This window comes from Hetaerina americana, unplaced genomic scaffold (genome assembly GCF_022747635.1).
Source record: "Hetaerina americana unplaced genomic scaffold, ioHetAmer1.1.p SCAF_12, whole genome shotgun sequence".
Lineage (NCBI taxonomy): Eukaryota > Metazoa > Arthropoda > Insecta > Odonata > Calopterygidae > Hetaerina > Hetaerina americana.
Window position 1 is genome coordinate 10,689,526 of NW_027286292.1, and position 22,064 is coordinate 10,711,589.

General features: G+C 36.7%; 2 protein-coding genes across 5 annotated transcripts in view; one reads left to right on the forward strand and one right to left on the reverse strand.

The window, feature by feature from the left end:
* Positions 1 to 1,037: 1,037 nt before the first annotated feature.
* On the forward strand, positions 1,038 to 20,781 carry LOC139685683 (uncharacterized). Of its 3 annotated transcripts, none has more exons than XM_071582665.1 (8): positions 1,038 to 1,442; positions 1,553 to 1,675; positions 3,287 to 3,331; positions 3,409 to 3,531; positions 4,064 to 4,280; positions 5,210 to 5,543; positions 8,895 to 9,223; positions 20,723 to 20,781. In XM_071582665.1, the coding sequence occupies exons 2-8, from the start codon at positions 1,563 to 1,565 to the stop codon at positions 20,738 to 20,740; spliced, it is 1,179 nt and encodes a 392-aa protein (XP_071438766.1). In that variant the 5' UTR covers positions 1,038 to 1,442; positions 1,553 to 1,562; the 3' UTR covers positions 20,741 to 20,781. The 3 variants fall into 3 exon arrangements, with proteins under 3 accessions (XP_071438766.1, XP_071438764.1, XP_071438765.1); XM_071582663.1 differs by lacking the exon at positions 20,723 to 20,781 and adding an exon at positions 12,707 to 13,029; XM_071582664.1 differs by lacking the exon at positions 20,723 to 20,781 and adding an exon at positions 12,707 to 13,029 and having other exon boundaries at positions 1,038 to 1,675.
* Positions 19,645 to 22,064, reverse strand: part of LOC139685682 (endoribonuclease ZC3H12A-like) — a 104,742-nt gene continuing 102,322 nt past the window's right edge. For both annotated transcript variants that reach the window (XM_071582660.1, XM_071582661.1), the window contains exon 6: positions 19,645 to 21,612. In XM_071582660.1, the coding sequence (XP_071438761.1) occupies positions 20,411 to 21,612 (1,202 nt within the window). In that variant the 3' untranslated portion in view covers positions 19,645 to 20,410. The remainder of the gene's footprint in view (positions 21,613 to 22,064) is intronic.

Here is a 22,064-nt window from a genome sequence, read left to right on the forward strand (position 1 = left end):
GCACTAACACTTGTATTGGACTGATAACAAGCTACGTTCCCTTGATCAAGTCTTGGTTACGAATACGTGTTAGGTGAGGCAAACATGAGAATACAGATTACCACGTGACATTAGACACACGAACGTGGCGGCGTTTGAAAATTATAAATCGCCATCATCAGTTAAATCTTCTAAATAGACAGATACCAAATAAGGAACAAATAGAAAAAAATTAACTAATAATGTAAATATATTTATGAAAATTTTATTGGAAATACCTCTCCTTTTCCAAAGTAAATCACAAAAGTTAAGAAACAATATCGATATCCCCCAGAAAGTGTTTTGGCAGGACTTTTATTTATGAAATAGATAAAGCAAATGCTTTTTTTGTTGAAACAAAATATGCAGTAAAGGTTCATGGATCAAGAAGGTGTTAGCAAATACTTTGTTGTGTATCTGAGAAAGTGTATTTGGCTATTTGTAACCAACTAATAACTAAACACGTCAGATGGTTCTCAAGAAATAAATAGAAACATTGTTAAATAATCTGCTGCAGCACTGATAGTACTTACAAAGAAATCAGTTACAAAGTTATATAGAAATTAGGCTGAAGTGCTAAAAACATGAGTCTGAACTAGAAACTCAAATATTACAATAATAAATCAAAATGCAATGCGTCGACGTGAATGTGAACTTTCTCTTGTGCTTGAAAACCTTAATCAATTAAGCATGGACATTGCTAAAAAGAATTCAGTATCAACCAAAGTAAGTTTTTATTGCTGCTAATATTGTGTCTATAGATCAATAAGAGATAATTATTCATGTCAATTTACAATTTTCAAACGCCTACAATGCATACAGAATGCCATGTGGAATTGTGGCTTGTCCTATTTGTCTTTCTTAATTTACATTTCTGACCGATGGTCTCCACCAATGACATGGCCCTGATTACGATGAGCGGTGACACATGTACCACCATCCCACTCAAGTGACGGTCCGTTTCAGTCCGTTCGTTATTTTGAAAATGCGATTGCGGGGAACGGACCAGACGAGTTTCATAGGTCGCTCATGTGGTTCAAATGGTTAACTTTTTCAAATATAGTTTGTAGAGGAGCCAGCTAGAACGAAGCTCGGTTTGTTGATTTAGCACATGCTGGTGTTCCACTAAGGCGACTAAAAAGAAATTTTAGTTTTCCTAATTCTTCTACTTCAGAAACTTTCTAACAAATTTCGTATCATAGTATTTTCATGCGTAATTCTGATCGTAGGTACTGCAAGGGAAATATCCAAGTTGGTTCGTTTTACTCGATGTTTAAGGGTCGAAGCCATGCGATTGTTATATTCAACGAATTAATGTGAATGATTGATTTAAGGAATATGTTGTGAATGTATCTCAATTGAAGGGGTATCCTTTTTTTTGACGTCTAAGCCAATTCTACCGGTGTTTCAAGATCGCTCCACCTGTGAGCTTCATTCTTCTCAGAAACCTACAGAATCATACCATAAGGGTTATTTGGGGATACGATCATTTACTAATATTTAAACCATGCTGTGAGGTACTTTTTTATTTCAGGATCTAAACAATGGAAGTCAGAACGCTTTCTGCTAAAGAGATGAAATCATCTTTGTCAAAAAGGAGCTCTCTGCCTAAGAAGAGCTTACGGAAAGCTATGTCGTCCCCTTATGTATCAATTCGGTAATTAAATAATTCATTATGTTACAACTTGTTTAAATGTGCGGTTAATCTTTGTTTTTAGATCTTTTAATATTGTGAAATTGGGAATAATGCTTTCAGTAAATTTTATGTACCTAAATGTACTTACAGATAAAAATATACGTAATGTCGTGATAGATACATATGATTCATATTACATCAATAATACACACACTTCTCATTATTGGAAGTTAGTTTCTATCAGTTTTTTAAATGATAAATAGTGTATATTTTATAATTATTTCTTTTAATTTAATTCTATAATTATTATATAAGTAATTTTTCTGGGAAGCGTCTGTTTGCTTGGGTAATTAAGTATGTTTAGATGAGTATTATATAGCTGAATAATACCCCGCAAAGGTGTATGGCGGAGGGTGTTAGGTCATCACCTGTAAAAGAAATAAAACCACATGCGAAACCAACATATTTATGCACACATGCGTCCACAGTGGCGTATATGCATGTTCATGCGAAATCATTTTTAACTTACACGCATGGAAATATATAAAGCTATCTACTAACATATATATGTACCTTAGAATGTAGTAAAAATGTATCAATAACCTGCTAAGTAAGAAGGAATAGTAAGGAGGGGAAATGATTCTATCACATGGACATGCCACTCAAGGTCTTCGCCCCCAAAGACACATGTAGAGAACATGACGCACCGCATCTGAAAGGCCGCAGTATTATGGAAATGAGAAAAGTGGCGGTTATTCTTAATAGTCCACATGATTGAGATCGGATTGATGCGGAGGCTAGCGTTCTGGCTTTCTACCCTGGGTTCGAATCGTGGAGACGGCCGATATTTTTATGGTATCTCGATGCCTACTTTAGGTGCTCTTTGGAGAGGACTTAAGAGTGAGTACGCCATCCGTCGATTCGGACGTTAAACTGCGGAACCCGTGGCGAATGCCGACGCCGGGTTTCTCTCCACCCTTCCTTTTTTAACATCTATCCCTAATGGCGCGAATGACCTTAGCAGTTGGTCGCCTCCCCTAAAAACTACTACACCACATGATTGATAGCTAATGTGGAGGTAATGGATTTGACTCCTATTCATTTAATAATGTCTTCTTTTCTCGGTGATTTAAATGTTCAAATATAAAACCGTAAACACAGCCATCAACCCGAAGGTAGGTTTGATAGTTGATGGTAAATTTCACGCGATACTAATCCCAACTGCATGTGCAATTTGCTCATCAGGGTAGGGTGTTCAGTATGGTTTCCCAGACAGTTTTAGTTCCTGAAAAATCACTGTTCAGGTGAAGCTGGAACGAGTCAATACTAGACATGTAAATAAAAGCTATGGATGTAGGCATTCATCCACAGAATAGAATAGCTTGCTTTATATATATTGTGTCGAAGTAGACGCTTAAACAGCCATTTTATTTACCTTTTAACTATGCGGTGAGACTTCTTAAGTAGAATTAACTGCATATGTTGAAGCTCATGGGCACATTTTCTTGTTCTTTCAAGCATTTAACAGATGTCAGTAGAATTTCTTGTATTGTGCCAGTGATAACTGTCATTTGTTGCATAATTTGATAACTTGAATTATATGAAATGAAACATATCACTTTATGTTTACAGGCCAATTTGTACTAATGTCTCCGAGTTGGAAGAAATAATGAAAAGGTAAGGAGACATAATGAATTTTTTATTGCCGGTCTCAGTGATAATTAAATTGTTTTTGATGTATCCTTTGTCATTAGACTTCTAGCCCCTGCCAAACGAGTAACTACTAGAGCTCCATGGTCAGTATTAAGGGGAATTACTAAGGATGAAATAAATGCCAAAAAGGGGCAACAATTGGAGGATGTCAGTAAGGGTCTAAGGTAATTATTATTTTTATCATTAGGTTGTGTTATCAAATTAAGAAAACATTTAAAAATGCTGATATATACATGGTGAAATCTGAGAGGAAATTACATCTTCAATTTCTATCTGAGATAAGTAATTGTTATGAACTTAGACATAAAAATTGTAATTTTGAGTGTGAAAAGGGAGGGCAAGCTGCAGTTGAGAATGATGATGTAGTTTATGGCCCCAGGTCTATGATAAAATGAACCAAACATTTCAATAGCTTATCAACCAATTCCCTACCAATAAACTTGGTGATATGTGCATACATTTTATCCAAGGGAACTTAAATTGATATTTCTCAATCGTTTTCTTGATTTATAGATTTGTCTTTGAACCAGGACAGGAAAAATAAAAATAGTGTTTATTACTACCACTGGTACCACGAACCCCATCATTAGCAATTTTATGGATCTTTTTTTAAGGGGATTTTTGTGATCAAAATATCCTTGTAGGGCCATATTTACATAGTTATGGGTGCTCTTTAAGACTGTTCTTGTATTCTAGGAAACAATTGGTTTGTGGAATGAGTGGGGTGATTTCTGCAATAGAAAATCACAATCTTTTCTCAGCTCTTGTGAGTGACGATATGGAACCAGCTTTCATGATGAATTACATAGTACAGCAAGCAACTGTTCATCGTGTTCCAATAATTATTTTAGCTGGGCTGAGGGATATAACTATGGAAGTATTGGGCTTTTCATGTTCCTGTTTAGGACTAAAGGTTAGTGATTCGTCAGTTTCTACTTTATGCAATTTATACTAGATTACAATTTTTTTAGATATATACTGTAGTGTGGGTCCCGGTAGTCCAGGGGGTAGAGCATTGGACTACTGACCGGAGGGTCCAGGGTTTGATTCCCGGGCAAGTCTCAGGGCACCTGCAGCTCCACCCAAGCCATGTGATTTTTTCGGGTACCAGATCTTCCTGGGAAACCATAACTGGCACAAGGAAAGGAACTTGCCCCCCTACCCTGATGTGTGAATTTTACATGCCATTGGGCTTAGCACTGGGTGAACTCTACCATCACCTACCAAACCAGCCTTTGGGTTGGTTACTATGTTTATGGTTTTTTTATATACTATAGCATCTATCAGAGGCATAACAAAATGAAGGTTACATCCATATCAGTGCACTATAATAAGCCTGATCCATCGTTATTATGGCATAATTTTACCATGCATGTTCTTAATTAAAAGAAACAGCCCTTTTTCATGGATATCATGCATTAATATAACTCTTAAGATTACAAATTTAATATGAGTGGTGCTACAATGTATTTCATATTTAAATAGTATTGAACATGAATTATGGTATGTTGCTACCCTACAGGGGTATACCCATTGAAAGCAACCCATTTAACAGGAAAATGAAAACTTTTAAGCTGATAATTTCATTGAAGCCCTTAGAAGTAAATACAAACTGAATGCTAGAGCAAAATGGCATGCAATTTCGAGCCCTGTCTGTTTTCATCCCTCTTAACTATCTTCATTAAAATTGAGAGAGCCTGTTTTTAAATGCATCTTCAGTGGATGAAAGAATTACTGAATCATGACATGTCATGGAATCTAAAATTCTGGATAATGTGTTAATTTCTCAATAAACTTTAATTTTTTGCTATTTATTTTAATAATTTATCTGATGATTTGCAGAGAATGGTGTCATATGTTGAAAATCCCCATTTCTACCCATTGCATCAGAAGATTGTAAGCATAGCGAATCAATATGAGCTTCCAGGGGATATAACTTTGTGTCAATGCCCCATAAATGAACCATTAGAAATGCATGAACTTTTGACTCCTATTAATATTAAAAAAATGCAAAATATGGAGGAAGAGGAGTTGATTAACATAACTAGCAGGGAAGGAAGCTCCGAAAGGTCATGCATATACCCTACTACGAAAGGTTGCTGGAAAATTAAAGAAGAAAAATTGAGAAAGGGAGAGAGTCTGAGACAATCCAAGAAAATGGGAGATGAATTGGCAGGTAAGGTTATTACTTAGGAATGTGCCATTGACTCCGTAGCTAATAATCCTCAGCTGGTAGCCAGTGGACAAGTATTGGTGTGCAGGCATTTTAATATAGCAAAGTATATGAATTTGAAAGATTCACACTGATGACTTGTGTGCTGTCTTGGTAACTATGAAATCACATTTGATTTGTCATCAGTTTTCCATTGGGCTGAACAACCAAGGTTGGGCATCATGAATATGTAGGTTATGCTCAAATCTGAGACCTTTGAGTTGGAATGCAGATGTAGTAGGTACACGAATAACATGTAGAACAATGACTCGAGTATTTTTACTTTTTTTAAAATAATAGTAACAACAAATACTTTTCAAAAACTATCTCCGTTCTAAAATAGATACATCCATGAAATACTTTGATTGGTGAATGCTTTCTGCTTATATACATACATTCCATACACTTATTTTCAATTTAATAACACTTTTTTAATGACAGGTTTCCGAAGAAAATCACTCAATCCACTCAAGATTATTTCATAATTTCCAGAGAAGTTGTTGCCAGTTTGCCATGACATATTAAATATCATTATGATGTAAATAACTTTATGCAGTTGTTGAGTAATACCCTCCACTCTGCATAGGCGATAGGGAGCTAGAAACTGGCATCTTCAGGCTCAAATACCCTCTTAATAAAAATTGGGTGAATATATTTTATGGATGGGACTTTTGTTGGGCTTGCATTAATGCTGTGTATAATCGGGAGCAAATGCTAAAACAAGTGCCCAAAATCCTAAAATAAGGGTTATTAAAAATTAGGAATCCATTATGTGCATTTTCTGTTTTTTTATCTTGTCTATCTTTCTAATCATCTCATCCATAATTCATAGTTTCCTTGTCTTTTTCCTATTCACAATTCCCTTGGTTACTTTTGGCTTTTGATATCCCTTTTTTGATGTATTCCCATCTTCATTGTACCTACTTCACTCATACTTTTCTGTACAACCTGCTGGTAGTCTTTCTTGTCTTTTCAGTTCCTAAATCACCCATCCTGTTGGGGATCGAGATGGTGCGGGGGCTAACGTACTGGCTTCCCACCCTGAGGGCGCGGGTTCAAATCCCGGTGGTGTTGAATATTTTTCAGAGGTATCTCGATCCCTACTTGAGGTGCTTTGTGGAGGGAGTACGCCGTCCGTCGGATGGGACGTTAAACTGCGGACCCCTTGGCGCCTTTCGTAAAGAGTAGGCTAATGCCGACGCCGGGTTTCTCTCCACCCTTCATCCTTTCCTGTCCATCCCCTATGGCGCAAATGACCTTAGCTGTCGGTCGCCTCCCCTCAAAACTACTACCCCCCCATCCTGTTTTATATTTTTGAATGCTGTGCTTCATAAGTAATAAATTGTGACTAGAGCCTGTATCCACTCTTTGGAAACAGTGAATTAATCAAACTGTTCATAACCATAATATAGTCTGGTAATTTTTTTCTGAGTACTCTGGCATTTTCCATGTGTACCTATACCTTTTGTGGTGTCTAAATCAGGTGTGTTAGTGATGATAAACCCCTCTCTTCTGCAGAAATCTATTGCTTTCTCCCCATGGTCATTTCTTGTCCCTAAATCATAGTCCTCCCACCTCACTACCATCTCTTCCTTCACCGTTGTGTTCCAATCTCCCATCACTTACAGATGTTTCCCTCCAGGAACAGCTGCGATTATATCTTCTAACTGATCATTTACCCTATCTACTTCTCTCTATGGTTGCTGCTTGGCAGGTATACCTGAACAGTGACATTGGTTCCATTTTTATTTCTACTTATATTATTCTATCAGGTGCTTGATTTATGTTTACTTTACTTCTTCTTATCTTTTGGTTCAATATTATAGCCACCCCCCACTGGTACTCTTCCCCTCTGCTGTATATTATGCTATAACTATCACTGCATTAATACCACTTTCCTTCCATCTCACCTTGCACAGACCTAAAACATCCACATTGCCTCTCTCCATATCTCTCTTTATATTTTCTAATTTTCCTATCCTCGAAATTGTCCTAATTTTTCCTGTCCCTATTATAACTAATTCAGTGATATTCTGTGCTGAAACTGTTGATTTTGCTTTGCAAGGATTTTTTGAGATATTGACCACAGTAGCCTTGCCTATCTCACTGGCACAATTCATGGGCAATTGGGCCAAGTCCTGTTGCTAGGAATAATTCTAATAATCCTGTCCATCATCTGTTCATGGGGTTTTAATTGAGGTGGTTTTTTGTTGACTTCCTCAATAATGTTTTTAACGTGACACTATCACTCAATTGCTGCCGCTCTGGAGTCGGATGCCTTTGTAGCCGCCTCACTAAAGAACACACACTGCGTGGACTACCTTTTGTTTGACTCCTATCCTTATACCTATCTGTCATGGGTGACCCAACCAGGAGCAAATATTATTGCTGTTGCCAGCACAGCTCTAGGGGGTCATCGGAACACACAAGTCCTTCCTCTACGTCAAGGTTGTTGTATATGGGGGGATAGCTATTATAAATAGAAAATGCATTTTTGAAGAGTGGTACATTGTTTTGGTATAGTCATTGTCTATGGAATCTCAAAATATTGTTTTGATCACCAGATAATTTTTTTTAAATGCTAATGGCAACCAACCTGTTAATTGTTAGTAAATATTGCCTTGAGGATGATTAACCAGTGTAATTAATGGTGGGTATCAACTCCAAAACATTGCAAAATCCCCCTGGTTGTGCTGGTCTATTGACTAAAGCATATCTACTTTTAGAATTCTGTTGATTTTATTTAGCTTGCGAAATTTTCCCATGATACCTGAACAAATTATTGTTCTTAGTAAAATCCACACCAGTAAGCTAAGTAATTTGTGAACAAATTTACTTTGGAATATTAAAGCCATGACTTTCATTAAAGGGTGTGTTCAACTTTTAAAGATTGCTTCCAAAATGGTGAATAGGCTAATGTGGTTCTCCTAAAAAATAAGAACATAATATTTCTGATTAAGCTTTCCAGTCTACTATTGATAGGAAAATAGGAGTTCACTTGTACAAGAAAAGTAATAATTGAAAATCATTTTCAAGTACCATATTATGCTTACCTCTTGTGACCAATTTTTGACCTAGCAAAATTTAATATATTCCAAGGAAAAAATATTGCTATAAAGAGAAATATCAAATGAGAAAAAATGACGGGTTCATTGGCCAAAGGTGAAGCAAATATTTGCTTAATTAGTCTTTCTTTATAGGAGGTGAGTACTCTTCTTGAAAGGGGTACTAAACTTTCATAGGGAATCAGTCTAAAGATTGTTCTCTAATGTATTCATGTAAAAGGATAGAATTTCACAATAAATCTTTCTGCAGGAACAAACATTTCTGCCTTGATTCAGTGTGAATCACGGCACTCAAATGAAGATGAGGATTGTAAGATATTTCCAAATACAGTAGCCAAGAGTTATGTTTCCAAGTGCCACTCTCGGGAAAAAAATCCTAAATTTCATCCTTACTTAAGAACTTTTTTGGAATGCCCTCAATCTAAGATGGTGAGAATTCAAATGGAGGCAAAAAGTGCTGCAGAAACTGTCAATGGGAAACATTCCAGGATAGAGTGCAGTTTTGATGATGGTGGTAATGGGAATGACTCGGATGGAGGAAGCACGGATGAGAAGAGCAAAGCTGTTGAAAAAGCTGAAGTAAGTGCTAAAAATACTGTTAAATATCTGTAGTATGAATCAAATAAAATAGAAAAATTTAGCAAGCATGATCCTAAGTTGTGAGGTTGGAGAGCATGTCTAACCTCATATCTCTTTTAGAATGTTAGCTAACTATTTAGAGTACTTAAATATCATTTTGCCTGAACTAAATACTGTATTTTCTTGCCCATATGACGCACTTTTTTTTACTTCAAAATGTTCTCTAAAACCAGTCTGCATCAATGGGCTGGGGGTACACAGTTATAATTTCGTCTAATAAGCGTAACCCATTCACCAGAAATATATTTACTATTATGTATTTTTTCCCACATCAGGCATAGAAAAAGGTGGCAGTTTTTAAAAATGTTGAAAGTATCAGTTTTGAGTCACTAGTAAGCAACAGAGTTTTAATATATCATAGAAAGCACTTCCTAAAAAAATTACCCAATAAATCTTAAATGTATACACTGGAGGGTATTTAGTTACATTTCACAAGTGGTGCTGCTGCAAAACTTAATATACATTGGCATTTCAATCCAGCCTTTTTACTGTGCCAATAAAGTTCTTGAGACTGACACTAATGACTTGGCATTGTAGTTCAATGTATAAAATTATGTACAAGGTACTTGTATACTGGTAATATTGTGCTTTTTGTCATATTGATATCTAGTGTGGTATTTAACCATCTATTAATAAATGATAATGATACCCACAACTGGCAGACACGCAAGTATTTCAGCTGTGGGTCCTAGATAAGCAAGACGCATGCGGAAGGGAGGCTCTTATAATTTTGCACTAAAGTAATTTGTGCTTTATGTAATCAAGTGGCTTTTATTTTCAGTCAGATAATGATATAAAGGATGAGGAAGTACTTGGTATGGTAGGTGAAGAGAGGGGTTTGTTGGGAGAAATCCTATGGAGGCAAGAAAAGTAGATAAAGGGGGCATTGACCGGCAGTGGGATGTTGAAGACTGTAATTGAGGGGAGAATGTTAGGCAAACGAGGAAAGGGAAGGAACAGGATAGGGATGTTGGACGGGGTGAAGAGAGGAGGAAAGTACTCGGAGATGAAGAGGGACCTGATGTAGAGTAGGATACTGGATTTTGTATTTTGTTAGGAGTCACAAAATATTTATTTAGTAGCTGTGTCCATCCAAAAACCTACCTTAACTGGTAGATTATCTAATAATAAGGTTCAATGGCAATGATATAAAATGTATAATAGAAATGCAGTACGATATGTATTTTTTGCTGTGTCATATTTTATTAGTTGCAGTTACATTGCATGATTAAAATGTTATTTAAATTTTTAAAGTGCCATATTTATTGCTTATTTATGTTTTCAATAATTTTATATTAGAAAAGCCTTGATATGAGCAAATTAATTTCATAAAATTAAAAGAATTTAATCACAAAATTTCAAGCTCTTCCATTACAGTCTCTCTTGCTTCTCCAGGGCAGAATAGATACTAGATATGTAACCTTGAGTCAGCAAATTAACCATGTCCAAATAATGCCCATTAATCAATTCAAGATTGAATTAATGTGTGGGTGAAAGTAGATTTAATGGGTGATTTTACAGGAACATTGTTTGTCAATTAGGCAAGGCTCTTGCCCAATAGGTGAGGGTAGAGAGCTCTTGGAATACTAACCATACAGTTGATGAAATAAACACATCAGGTGCAGTCTGGTGAAAGTTTTGTGGGTTTCCCTTTGCCCGAGGGTGAATACTGGGTCAATGCTGCTCCTGATGTAAATATATCAAGGTCTTTCCACCATTGCTACTATCTTTCTGTTCACCCTGAAAAGGGATTGTTCCTAAAATGGGGGTACCAGATTGTTAATGTTTTTCTTATTATAATGTGGTTATTATAATATCTCTGTCTTTATTATGATTATGGAATAAAAACCTTTAAAACTGAAACTGAACTGAACACATCAGGTTAGAGGAAGAGGCAATTCTTTTCCATGAGCTGTCTGTGGTTTCCCATCTATATCAGGTACCAGAAAAGTCATGCAGTTTGGGTGAATCTTAAGGATGTTCAGAGTCATCACTTGGAATTGTAGCCTGGCCCTTGAAAATACAAGGCATATTGTAAAAGTAAGGGCTGTTTGGTCATTAAAAAATATATTTGTCCGTAAAGTTGTTGATGATTTTAGTATCCTGCAAACGTACTTCACTTTGCTACATAGTTTCCATTCACATGTAATCAATTTTTGTAATGCTGAACTAGCTTCTTTAATCCCTCAGCATAGACGTTTGCTGCCTGGGAATTTAACCAGTTGAAAATGGCTGTCTTGAGTTCATTGTCGCCTTCGAATCATTGCAAGGCAAGTGCAAGAAGAGGAAATAGTTGCTAGGTGCAAGGTCAGGACTGTAGGGTGGGTGATCAAAATGTTCTACAGGGGTAAAGAAATGCTTGCCCACTTAACATTCTTTGCTCTTGTGTTGTTTGTGGGTTGGTGAGCATTTTTGGTACCCATGTTGCTCACAATTTGTGATATTAGAGTTTTCTGCAGCAATAATATAAATAGTGGTGTGTCCAACAAGAGGAAATTGATCAGACACTAATCATCAATCAGGTCCCAGTTCTTGGTAAATTTGTTGAACGATTTCATGGGTCTGGATACTGGGCCTGCCACTTCTCTCTTCATCATGCATATTACTGTGGCCATTTTCAAAGTCTCGACACCATTGTGTAATCTTTCCTTTACTCATTACTGTAGGTCCATAAACTAGGCACAACTCTCGGTGACTGGGGAGCTGGTGATCCTTCCGCACACAAAAATCAAATCTCAGCATGCACTTCACAACTGGCGGGAACAGCAATTTTTACAGACATTAATTTGCATTCACTGACAGGCAAATACTGAATCAAAATAAAAACTTAAGTGGTCTCAGAAACAATCCATAAATGGTGCTGCATGCATCAAACTTTATTCTGATCCACCTATATGTAAATTTAAGAAAACAGCCCTTACTATTCAAATATGCAGCTTAGATAATAAGACACATGCTCAGAAAATAAAAGTGGAACAAAATTGTACTCTCAAATTTTTCGGTGAGTAACTCACAACCTAGATCTTTATGAAGAAACATTTTAGGCTACTATTCTGACTTTTTTTCTAGTAATAATCTATTATTAATCTTTTTTTTAATCAGCCCTGGCAAAAGTGTTTGTGAATTTATGGGGTTTCATTTCTTTTATGTTGTAAGAGCTAATTAATGTTCTCTAGGCGTTGAGTGCTTTTTTTATGTGCAGACAACTGCACATAAAAATTTGGGTGTATGTGTGCTACATACACCCAATCCTACAGATTGAACCTGAGGTACATTCATGTGAATTATCCTGTTGGTATGTGTGTACATCATAAGCATTCATGCAGTGATTCAGAAATCATATTCAGCTAATTTCTTTCTGGTGTGATTGCATTCAAACCCACCAGTACTGATCATTAATACTGTGTTGCTTTTGTGTTTCAGGGTTTCATATACATGGGAAGTGAAAAAAAAAGGAAAAAGTGTACACTCAATCAATATAAGGCATTAAAATTGACTGATAATTAAGAAGGTTAAAATTAAAGTTCTAAAATATCTTTTAAATAATTTGCCCTGTTAAAAGTCTTAACAGGCATAACATGTATAAGTTCTTAAGTGGGGTGGTTCCACTGTGTGAAGAAATTTTGTCTCATTTTAAGTTTGTTGAGAATTTAAAATGTTATGAAACTTTATTTGAGCATTGAAAACCTAAGGTAGATGTAGTATCAATTTTTATGATGTTCTTTATAAATGGGCCATGTAGGCTAGCAATTGTCTTATTTTTTCTGTAAACCTATCAAGTGGGCTTCCCTGCAGCAATACTAAAATAGCAGCTCACCAGCCCCGGTGGCGGCGGGGCAATGTCCTTGCCAGCCAACCCTGTGGTCAATTTCTACTAGGTTCAATTCCTACCTAGATGGGTTTTTCTCCATCTAGGGTATGGATATTTGCAATTGTCTACTGTTATATTATTGTTAAACAGTCGGATGTAAAGTCAAAAGTGCTGTTTTTGGATTAATACAAAATAAATAAAATATCACTGGCCCCTCTAAAGGTATAGCAAAATTAATGAGTGCAGAAATTCATATTGATAGTGATTCGCGGGGCCGTAAGATAATGTGCATTTTTGAGTCCAAGGTATTGCCATGCTTGCCGTAGCCTGGGGGTTATTTCCTAACGATGGCACCTGATGCTATTTTCTTGAGGATGCAATTATGGCATCAGCTATGTGAAATGGCATCAGAAGTTATTCAGTAAAAGGCACCAATGCTATTTGAGTGTTGGGCATAAAAACCATAAACACAATAATCAACCTGAACAACGGTTTGGTAGGTGATGATAGAGTTCACCCAGTACTAAGCCCGATGGCATGTGAAATGCACACATCAGGGTAGAGGGGGGCCAGTTCCTTACCCTGTTCCGGTTATGGTTTCCCAGGGAGATTTGCTCTGAAAAATCACATAGCTTGAGTGGAGCTGCAGATGCCTAGAGGGGCTGGCCCAGGAAGCGAACCCAGGCCCTCTGGTCAGTAATCCAATGCTATACACCTGAACTACTGCAGTTCTCTTAGTTGGTTTTATTTGACTAAATATAGCTACATAACTTAATTATTTGATATTTTGTGGAATGAATTTTGAATTCAATTATTGTTTGATAAATTTAACAAAATGGCATTTTGTTCAAAAGCTACTTTTACTCAAACTATTATGTACGGCCGAGGATAGAGTATTTGTGAGTTGTTGGACAGAAATTCTGTGCCAGGAAACTAGTCTTTAACTTTTAAAAGGGTAATAATAGTATTTTCATTGTTCACTGATCATGCATATCATGTAGGCAAGGGAGGTACCAAACACAAAGAAAAGTACAAAATACAGCTACATTTCAAAACTATGACCATGCTTGAAAAACAACATATACATCATAGATTGTAATAAAAACACAATGCACTACTGTTGCTTGTCATATAGAAATCTATTTCATGAATAATAACATTTTACGAGAAGGTTATTGAGTTTCAATTTGAAAAAATTATTATACTTTACACTGGTCTTAATTTGATTTTACTTTTTAATGCAATTCCATATTCAAATCTTTTTATTTAATGACTTGTGACATGAGTGATGTTTGCAGAGGCAAATGAATTTGCACAGCAAATGATAATACTTCACTACAAAATAGCCAAAGATTTCTTGTTTCACAATTTCAATATTATTATTAGGTAATCCACCGGTTAATGTAGGTTTTTGATGGACACAACTACGAAATAAATATTTTGTTACAACAAGGCACTCTTCATCTCTGTGCACTTCCACCCTTCATCCTGGACTACATCCATATCCTATGACTGCCCTTTCTTCGTTTGCCTAACATTCTCCCCTCTATTACAGTCTTCAACATCCCACTGCTGATCAATATGTCCTTCATCTATTATTCCTGCCTCCTTATAATTTCTCCGAACAATCCCCTTTCCTCATCCGCCATATGTAGCACTTATCATTTGTTTTGCATTTGCTCCATTTCACCGTCTCCATATCCACATTTCAAAAGCCTCCAATCAATGTATATCATCCATGTTTCCACGCCATACATAACTATGCTCCATATCAATGTTTGGGCAAGTATTTTCTTAACATCCTTACTCAATGCCCCTGTTATCAACTCCTTGCAAAAGACTCTTTGCTGTGTGCAATTCTTTACCTTACGTCTCCACTACTTTGACCATTTCGGTCCTAAACACTTCCGAGATTCATAAACTGTTCCACCTACTCTAGTTTTTGCCCTCCTATTTTAATGTTATCCTTGACCTTGAGTCTTTTTGGAAAATCACATTACTCTTGTTTCATTTATATTGACTCTCATCCCATATCTATCGCACTGAATTTCCAATTCACTCAGCAATGCTTGCAACCCCTTAGCTGACTGACCAACTTGAGCTTGGTCATCAGCAAACCTAACTGATTTTATGAATTCCCTGCTGACTTTCATTCCTACCTCCAGTTCTTCCCATGCCTCTATAATCATTTCCTCCACGTACACGTTGAACAGCACCTGTGATAATGGACAACACTGCCCATCCTGACTCCCCGTTCCCCACTCGTACCTCAGCAGTCTGAGACATGTACAGGTTGTCCCTTGAATCTATTCCTATTTTCTGCAATATACCCATTAGTTTTTCCCAATTCACTCTATCAAACGCTTTCTCAAAATCTATGAAACAGGCAAATACTTCCTGATTGTGTTCTATATTCCTCTCGATTAGTGATCTCATTACTGCAATGACATCGCACTTGTCTTTCTCCCGCCTGAGACCAAATATCTTCCCCTAAGTAATCATTTGCACTGCTCTCCATCCTTTTGTTGATGATCCTGAGAACAACTTTAGCTGCGTAGGAAATGAAACCTATTGTTCTGTAGCCCTCACATGATGTAACTTTATCTTTTTTGGAATAAGAAATAACACTGATTTCACAAAGTCTTCCAGCGAGATGCTATGAATCAGTCCATATAGACTCTTCCTCCCACATTTTCCTAAACCTGTTAGCATTCCGCGAAAATATTTACTACCCCCTTTGCCTTATTTGATTTCATCTCTCATAATTCCTTTTCTATCTCATTGTTGAGTATGCCTGGACCTTGGCTATCTTCATCCAAGTCATATTTTCTTTCTACAGGTTTTATCTAAGTTTGTTGGTCTTAGCTCTTTACTCTACAGTTCTTCTATATATTCCTTCCATCTCTCTGGGATCTTTTTTGTTTCAACTATTATCTTACCCAACTTATCTCTTACTGTTAACATATCACAATTTCATATCAAACTCTATTACCTACCACAGCCTATTCATGATATAAAAATTATAATTATAAAATATGAGGTAAATATGAGCTATATGACTTTAAAAATTGAACTGAAGAATATGTAATAGAACTATTCAGTGAACATAAATAATCCAGGCTTACTGTTTTTCAATTGCTGGGAACTATCATTTAAACCAATGGCATTGATTGAAATGATAGTTCCAAGCATTGGCATCGGTCGTAACCGATACAATTTACCAATGCTATCACTTGGTGCTTTTGTGGGATAACTTGTGAATCCACTTTAGGATGCCATTTGAAGAATAGCATCAGATGACTTGACAGTTACAGAATAAGGCCCCTGGAAATGTCAATATCAAAATTCAAGATTGAGAAATAATTAATAAACACTGAAAATATAGAATTATTTATCACATTTGGCTCATGTTGATGATTTTACCTTTTAGTTCACGTTTATTTTCACGTTCACGTTTAGTTTGGTAAGAGCTATAAGTACTGTCCTCTTTGCATTCTTAGCATAGTCATAATAGCAATAAAATTGTGACACACGTCTTCTTTCGATGTGTTAATGGGGATTTGATATATTGCTATAAGTTTGAGAAATTGGAAAAAAACGTGTATTTCATCAAACTTTATTACAACATGACCAGTTTCTTCAGTTATGTCACATATTCAATTACCAATAATGTTCTCAGATGTTTCATTTTCTATGACTGGGACATACCTTGGATCACTGACACAAGCATTTAATCTGTATCTAGCTATATAATGTGACACTTATGTATTTCTATTGATTTTCAATGTTCCCCTAAATTATGACAGGAAAAATAAATTTCACTGGGAAACAATAATCAATCCAAAGGTTGTTTTACAAAGGTTGAGGATGCAGCTCACTCACTACTAAGCCCAAAGGCATATGGAATTCATACATCAGGGTAATGGGGGCTGTTCCTTTCCCGGCAATCTGTGGTTTCACAAGTAATGTGGTACCTGAAAAAAATGACTGCTTGTGTGAAGCTTAGGGTGCCCAGCATTGTCACTAGCAATTGAACACAACCCCTTCCATCAGTAACCAAGTGCTACCCACTGGACTGCCTTGCCCCTCTGAATGTTGAGTCATGCAAAAATAATATGGAAAGTATCAAGCAGATAATTAAACCATGGCATTACAGGACACAACCAACTAGGCTAGGTGGCTACCCAGTAGTGAGGGAAGGCAAGTCCTTTGTGGTCAGCATCACACAGACACCTAACTGATGAGATGACAGAAGTGAATTAGAAGATTAACATTACTGCTGTCGTTTCAATAGGGAAATGGAATGCTAGGATGATGTTGAGCACATGGAAGTTAGTAAGCCCAAAGAAAGAAATTAAGGTCAGTGAAGATCTATTAGGAATGAGTGAAATGAGATGGATAGACAGCAGGGATGACTGAACCTCTTACAAAGGAGGTGATATAATTCCATCTGGAAGGAAAAAACTTCGGTGGAGTAAGAGAATATGCGATTAGTAAATCGAGCCTTCAATCCAATGAAGTTGTTGAGAAGAAGAGAGAGCATGAGCGGCAACCAATCAGAAGTGACCGGAGCCTAAGCAGAAGGTGTATAAGGATGGCAAAAATGATAAACCACATCAATGCCCTAAGGACAATGGTGGAGATAGCATCACAATTTTGGCAGCCGAGTCCCAGTGGAAAACCCATCAAAACTTCATTAAGTAGGTATCATTTAAATTACACAATGGTTATACAAAGCTTTAGGAAGTTTCATCAATTTGCACAGTTTCCTGGACTGGGTTCAGATTTTGATCATAGAGTAGTCATTATGACATACATTTGCAAATAATTAGGAGCATGAAATTGCCAAAGTGAAAGCTGCAGCTTTAATGGAAGTATAAAGGAAGGAATATTAATGAAAACTTGAAGATGTAGGGATTGGGACTACAGGCGAAAGGTTCTTAACCTTAATAATGGGATCAAAAGAGCATCTTAAGGAAATAATAGCAATGATATGTGCTTAAAGGTATTATGAATCACAGGAGTGATTAGGATGGGAGAAGGAAATAAAAAAGCTTTAACATTGAGAGGAAAAGTAGAATTTACAGAGAACTATATAAAATTTTGAGGTATGAATAATGTCTGGGAATTATATCTTTGCACTATTTGGGCTTAACTTTGATTTGGAGGTTATTAAATTTGGGAATCACCTTTTAGGCTGATGCTCAAGATATTAGGAAATTCAGGGCAGGTGTAATTCATATCATAAAGAAAAGTTTATTAAGGACTTAATAATGAAAGATGGTACTGTAAGAGTCTGAAAACAGGTCTTTCAGAGAGGGATGAATATAGATTAAAAGCTTTTGATATTTGTAATCGAGAAGAATTGAAAACGTTGGAGAGAAATGAAGTGGTGTTTTATATATGGTGGGAGATAATGAAGTATCCAAGTAAATTTCAAAGAAGGTAGAAATAGGTGGGGGGAGGGAAAACTGAGAGGTACATGAGAGAAGGTGAAATAATGGGTAATTGGGGTAGAGTAAAGAACAAAATGGGAGGTTTAGATGATGAGACAGTTGATAGAAGGTACAAATTACAAAGGTATAATTAGGTCACATAGGAGGAATTTCACTCATTAAGCATACACAAGTATTACAGTTGTCAGGAACTATCACTGAAGCACTTTTTAGATTTCTGCGACAAGCATGCAAATATTTCATTATGGTATAACTAATGGTTGTGAAAAACTGCTTGGTTTCAAATGATTAGTTTCATTCAGATTATGCTAAGAAAAATGAATTTTGACAGTGTTTAAGTAGATAGTTTTGTATAAATTACTCAAAGATAATTTCTAACCAATAAGATCCAAATAATCTACTCAAGCAGCTAGAATCCTACTTCATCATCCCCTCATCAATACTAGCTCCTAAATGTGAAATTCATCACTTTGAGCTAATTAATGAGGCGAGAAAGATCAAAACGGCAACTGTAATTGCTCCTGGACCACCTCCTAGTAAAATGTTAACTTTCTTTTGTAGGATAATATCCTATCAACTGATCATTACATAGTGGCCTTTCAAATTACTACTTAAAACCATATACGCATGTATTTGCCATCATATTGCACATAATAGGTGTGCCAGCAAAGTTTTCAATATACACTTGATGGTATCAGGCTTGACTACGTGGAATTTCATTTTTGAATGAAAGAAGAAAACTAGGTATTTTCCACAGAACCTTTTATTTGGAGACTAGTTTAAATGAATTGGCATCATCCTCATATGTCCTGGGTACAAAAGGATGACGCTTATTCGTTGAAACTATTTGTACCAATTAAAAAAGCTTAGAGAAAAATTCATAGCATTCTTCCTTCATTCTGAAGTTTTTAATATTGGCCGCTAAATGTTAAATATAAATGTTCAAATCCAAGCTTACAGTCTTGGGAATGAGCAATTGAACAATTTTATAGCTGATGAGCTAATCTTGGCATTGCAGAATATTTTAATGTAAAGTCACAAACTAGAATACCATAAAACAAAGTAAAGAAAACACTGTAAATGAAAACCATTAACATATTTATTGGTCAGTGGTGTGGGGATAAAGAAGCCATTTTCTTCATCTACATAGCTAAATTCTTCAACAAATGCAATGCAAATGAACTACAATGAATGGAAAACAAATGCTGTTATATAACCAATGCCTGCATAATAAAAATCAAGAGTATACACCATTGATTATGAATTAGAACTAAACATATACACTGTAATTATCGTACATTTACGGAATAATGAAAGATACCTTAAAAATTTGTTTTTTACCTCATCACACTTTTTGTGACCTGAACTGAATGAATTTGTAATGTACAATTCTGTATTTTTTTCACTAAGTAGCAACCAACATACGGACAATATCAAATGCACATGCATTGAAATACACAAATGTGTAATTCATTGAAAATGGCTTCATTGGGGAATTCACGTGACAACCACAATATTAATTGCTCTTGTGTACAACATTTCTGAAGTAAAACCTGCTTAGTTTTCCTTCCAGAATTACAAGAGCTTTCCCAAAAATCCAACAATACATAGTATTGTCATTAGCAACAATTTACAAGGAATGCATATTAAACTATACAACATTATAGTCTAATAATGGTTGCAAGTTTTTAACGTTATCACATTTGCATATTTATGTCAGTCGAATGGTTAATTTAACCTATGAATGCGCAGTTAAAATCTCACTTGTTTACACAGTTCGTTTAGCCTAACTGAATGTTATCCAAGACATTTCATACAGTTTGACTTGAAGACTGCCAGTTCTTAATCATATTCCCATACCTATGACTTGGGAAACATGGAAAGGATGGCAGCACATATTTTTTGAGGATTCGTTTCATCTGGATAAAGATCCATAGCCATTCTAACGTGATCTTCTGGAAAAATTGAGGAAAGGTGATAGTGTAATCTCCGACGAGATTCTTCAGAGTCATCTGAATAGGGTGGGTGGGACAAGGGTAGCGTGACCCCAGAAATAGATGACTGGATGACTCGTGGAGACCAGATGCTGGGAGGGGGTTCTGACGTGTATGGAAACCATGATCCACCCTCAAAAGGATCCTCGCCCAATGTCGTCTCTCCCTCTCCCCCAAGATTGAGCTGTGGATCTGAAGTGCTGCTCAGGCGCTGCATGTGGTGGTGGTGAGGGAGTGGGGCCTGTGTCATCAGCTGCTGCTGCTGCTGCTGCCCATGGGAGCGTGAGCCAACCAGGGGCCACCTTTGGAATGAGTCTGGAGCCGATGCAATCCTCGTCACATTCTGGTGGGCAGCTGTCTGGTGTATGGGGGACGATCGGAAGTGAGTTTCACCACTGGCATGCCTTGCCAAGGGCCGGTGGTGACGTGACGGCACATAACCCTGCAACTGGTAGAGACGTGGATCACAGTTTGGATTCAGGGTGAGCTGCCGTTGGAGTTTTCGGTGCAGATTGACTTCCTCTCCACTCCTCTCAGTATCCGAGGGCCTCTCACCACCAGGAATTCGGTCTCCAAAGGTGAGACTTGCTGGGGGCCAGGCAGACGTGTTCCCTGGTTCTGGGGGCCAGGCAGATGTGTTCCCTGGTTCTGGGCTCACTAACTGCCCCCACTGCTGCTGTCTACAGTGAATTGGATGTACTTGGGTATGGTGGTGAAGTGCGCTGAAGCCTGGGGATGGCGAATGATAGCTGGCAAATGACTGCACTTCTTGAGGGGCTTGTGGGATGTTATTATGCTTATGGGAAGGTGCCAAGCGTCCATTCTCCGGCCCAGAATTATCAATGCCACTGCAAGTGGTCAAGCTCAAACCAGCACTCCTCGGTAGCTGTGACTGGTGGTTTTCACTTTCTTTTACTAATGGAATGGGAGCTATGGAATTTAAAACAGTTGACCGTGTTCTACTCAATGGCTTTTTCCGGTTAATGCGTTTAGATGAGTTTGAATCTTGTTCTGCACTCACTGGTTGAAGAGGGAGACTTAATGACTTCCCCTTTATATGGTCACCACCTGCAAAATTGAATGCATCAGTTGTAGTACTTCATTTTTATGTGGTCTATTGTAGACAATCACTAGTTTATTGTTTATATTGGTTAACATAATTTTAGAATTTTAGTTTTGATGAGTAGTCCCAGTCAGTATACAATAAATTATGTTTTGCAGTGTTATTGACAAACACATAACCTAATTTTGATAAAGCAAAATGAAATTACTTCATTTATTTGTGTAGATTGAAGGTGTTTCTCATTACATTTTAATGAAAATATATACTCAAAATATTTTTGATTTTTCATACTACTTTAACTAGAAAATGATCACCCAATTTCCTTAAACCTACACACTTTGAAAAAAAAAGTTTCATATGCATAACCATTGGAGAAACTGGCATGTATAAGAAAATTAATCTCAAAATATTAACAAAGCATTCACAATTCCCATTAGACACGACCTTTTGTAATTGT

Coding starts and splice junctions, on each gene's coding strand:
- LOC139685683 (XM_071582664.1), top strand. CDS start 1,563: ATGGAAGTCAGAACGCTTTCTGCTAAAGAGATGAAATCATCTTTGTCA. Junction 1,676..3,286: donor TCCCCTTATGTATCAATTCG/GTAATTAAATAA, acceptor TTATGTTTACAG/GCCAATTTGTACTAATGTCT. Junction 3,532..4,063: donor GATGTCAGTAAGGGTCTAAG/GTAATTATTATT, acceptor CTTGTATTCTAG/GAAACAATTGGTTTGTGGAA.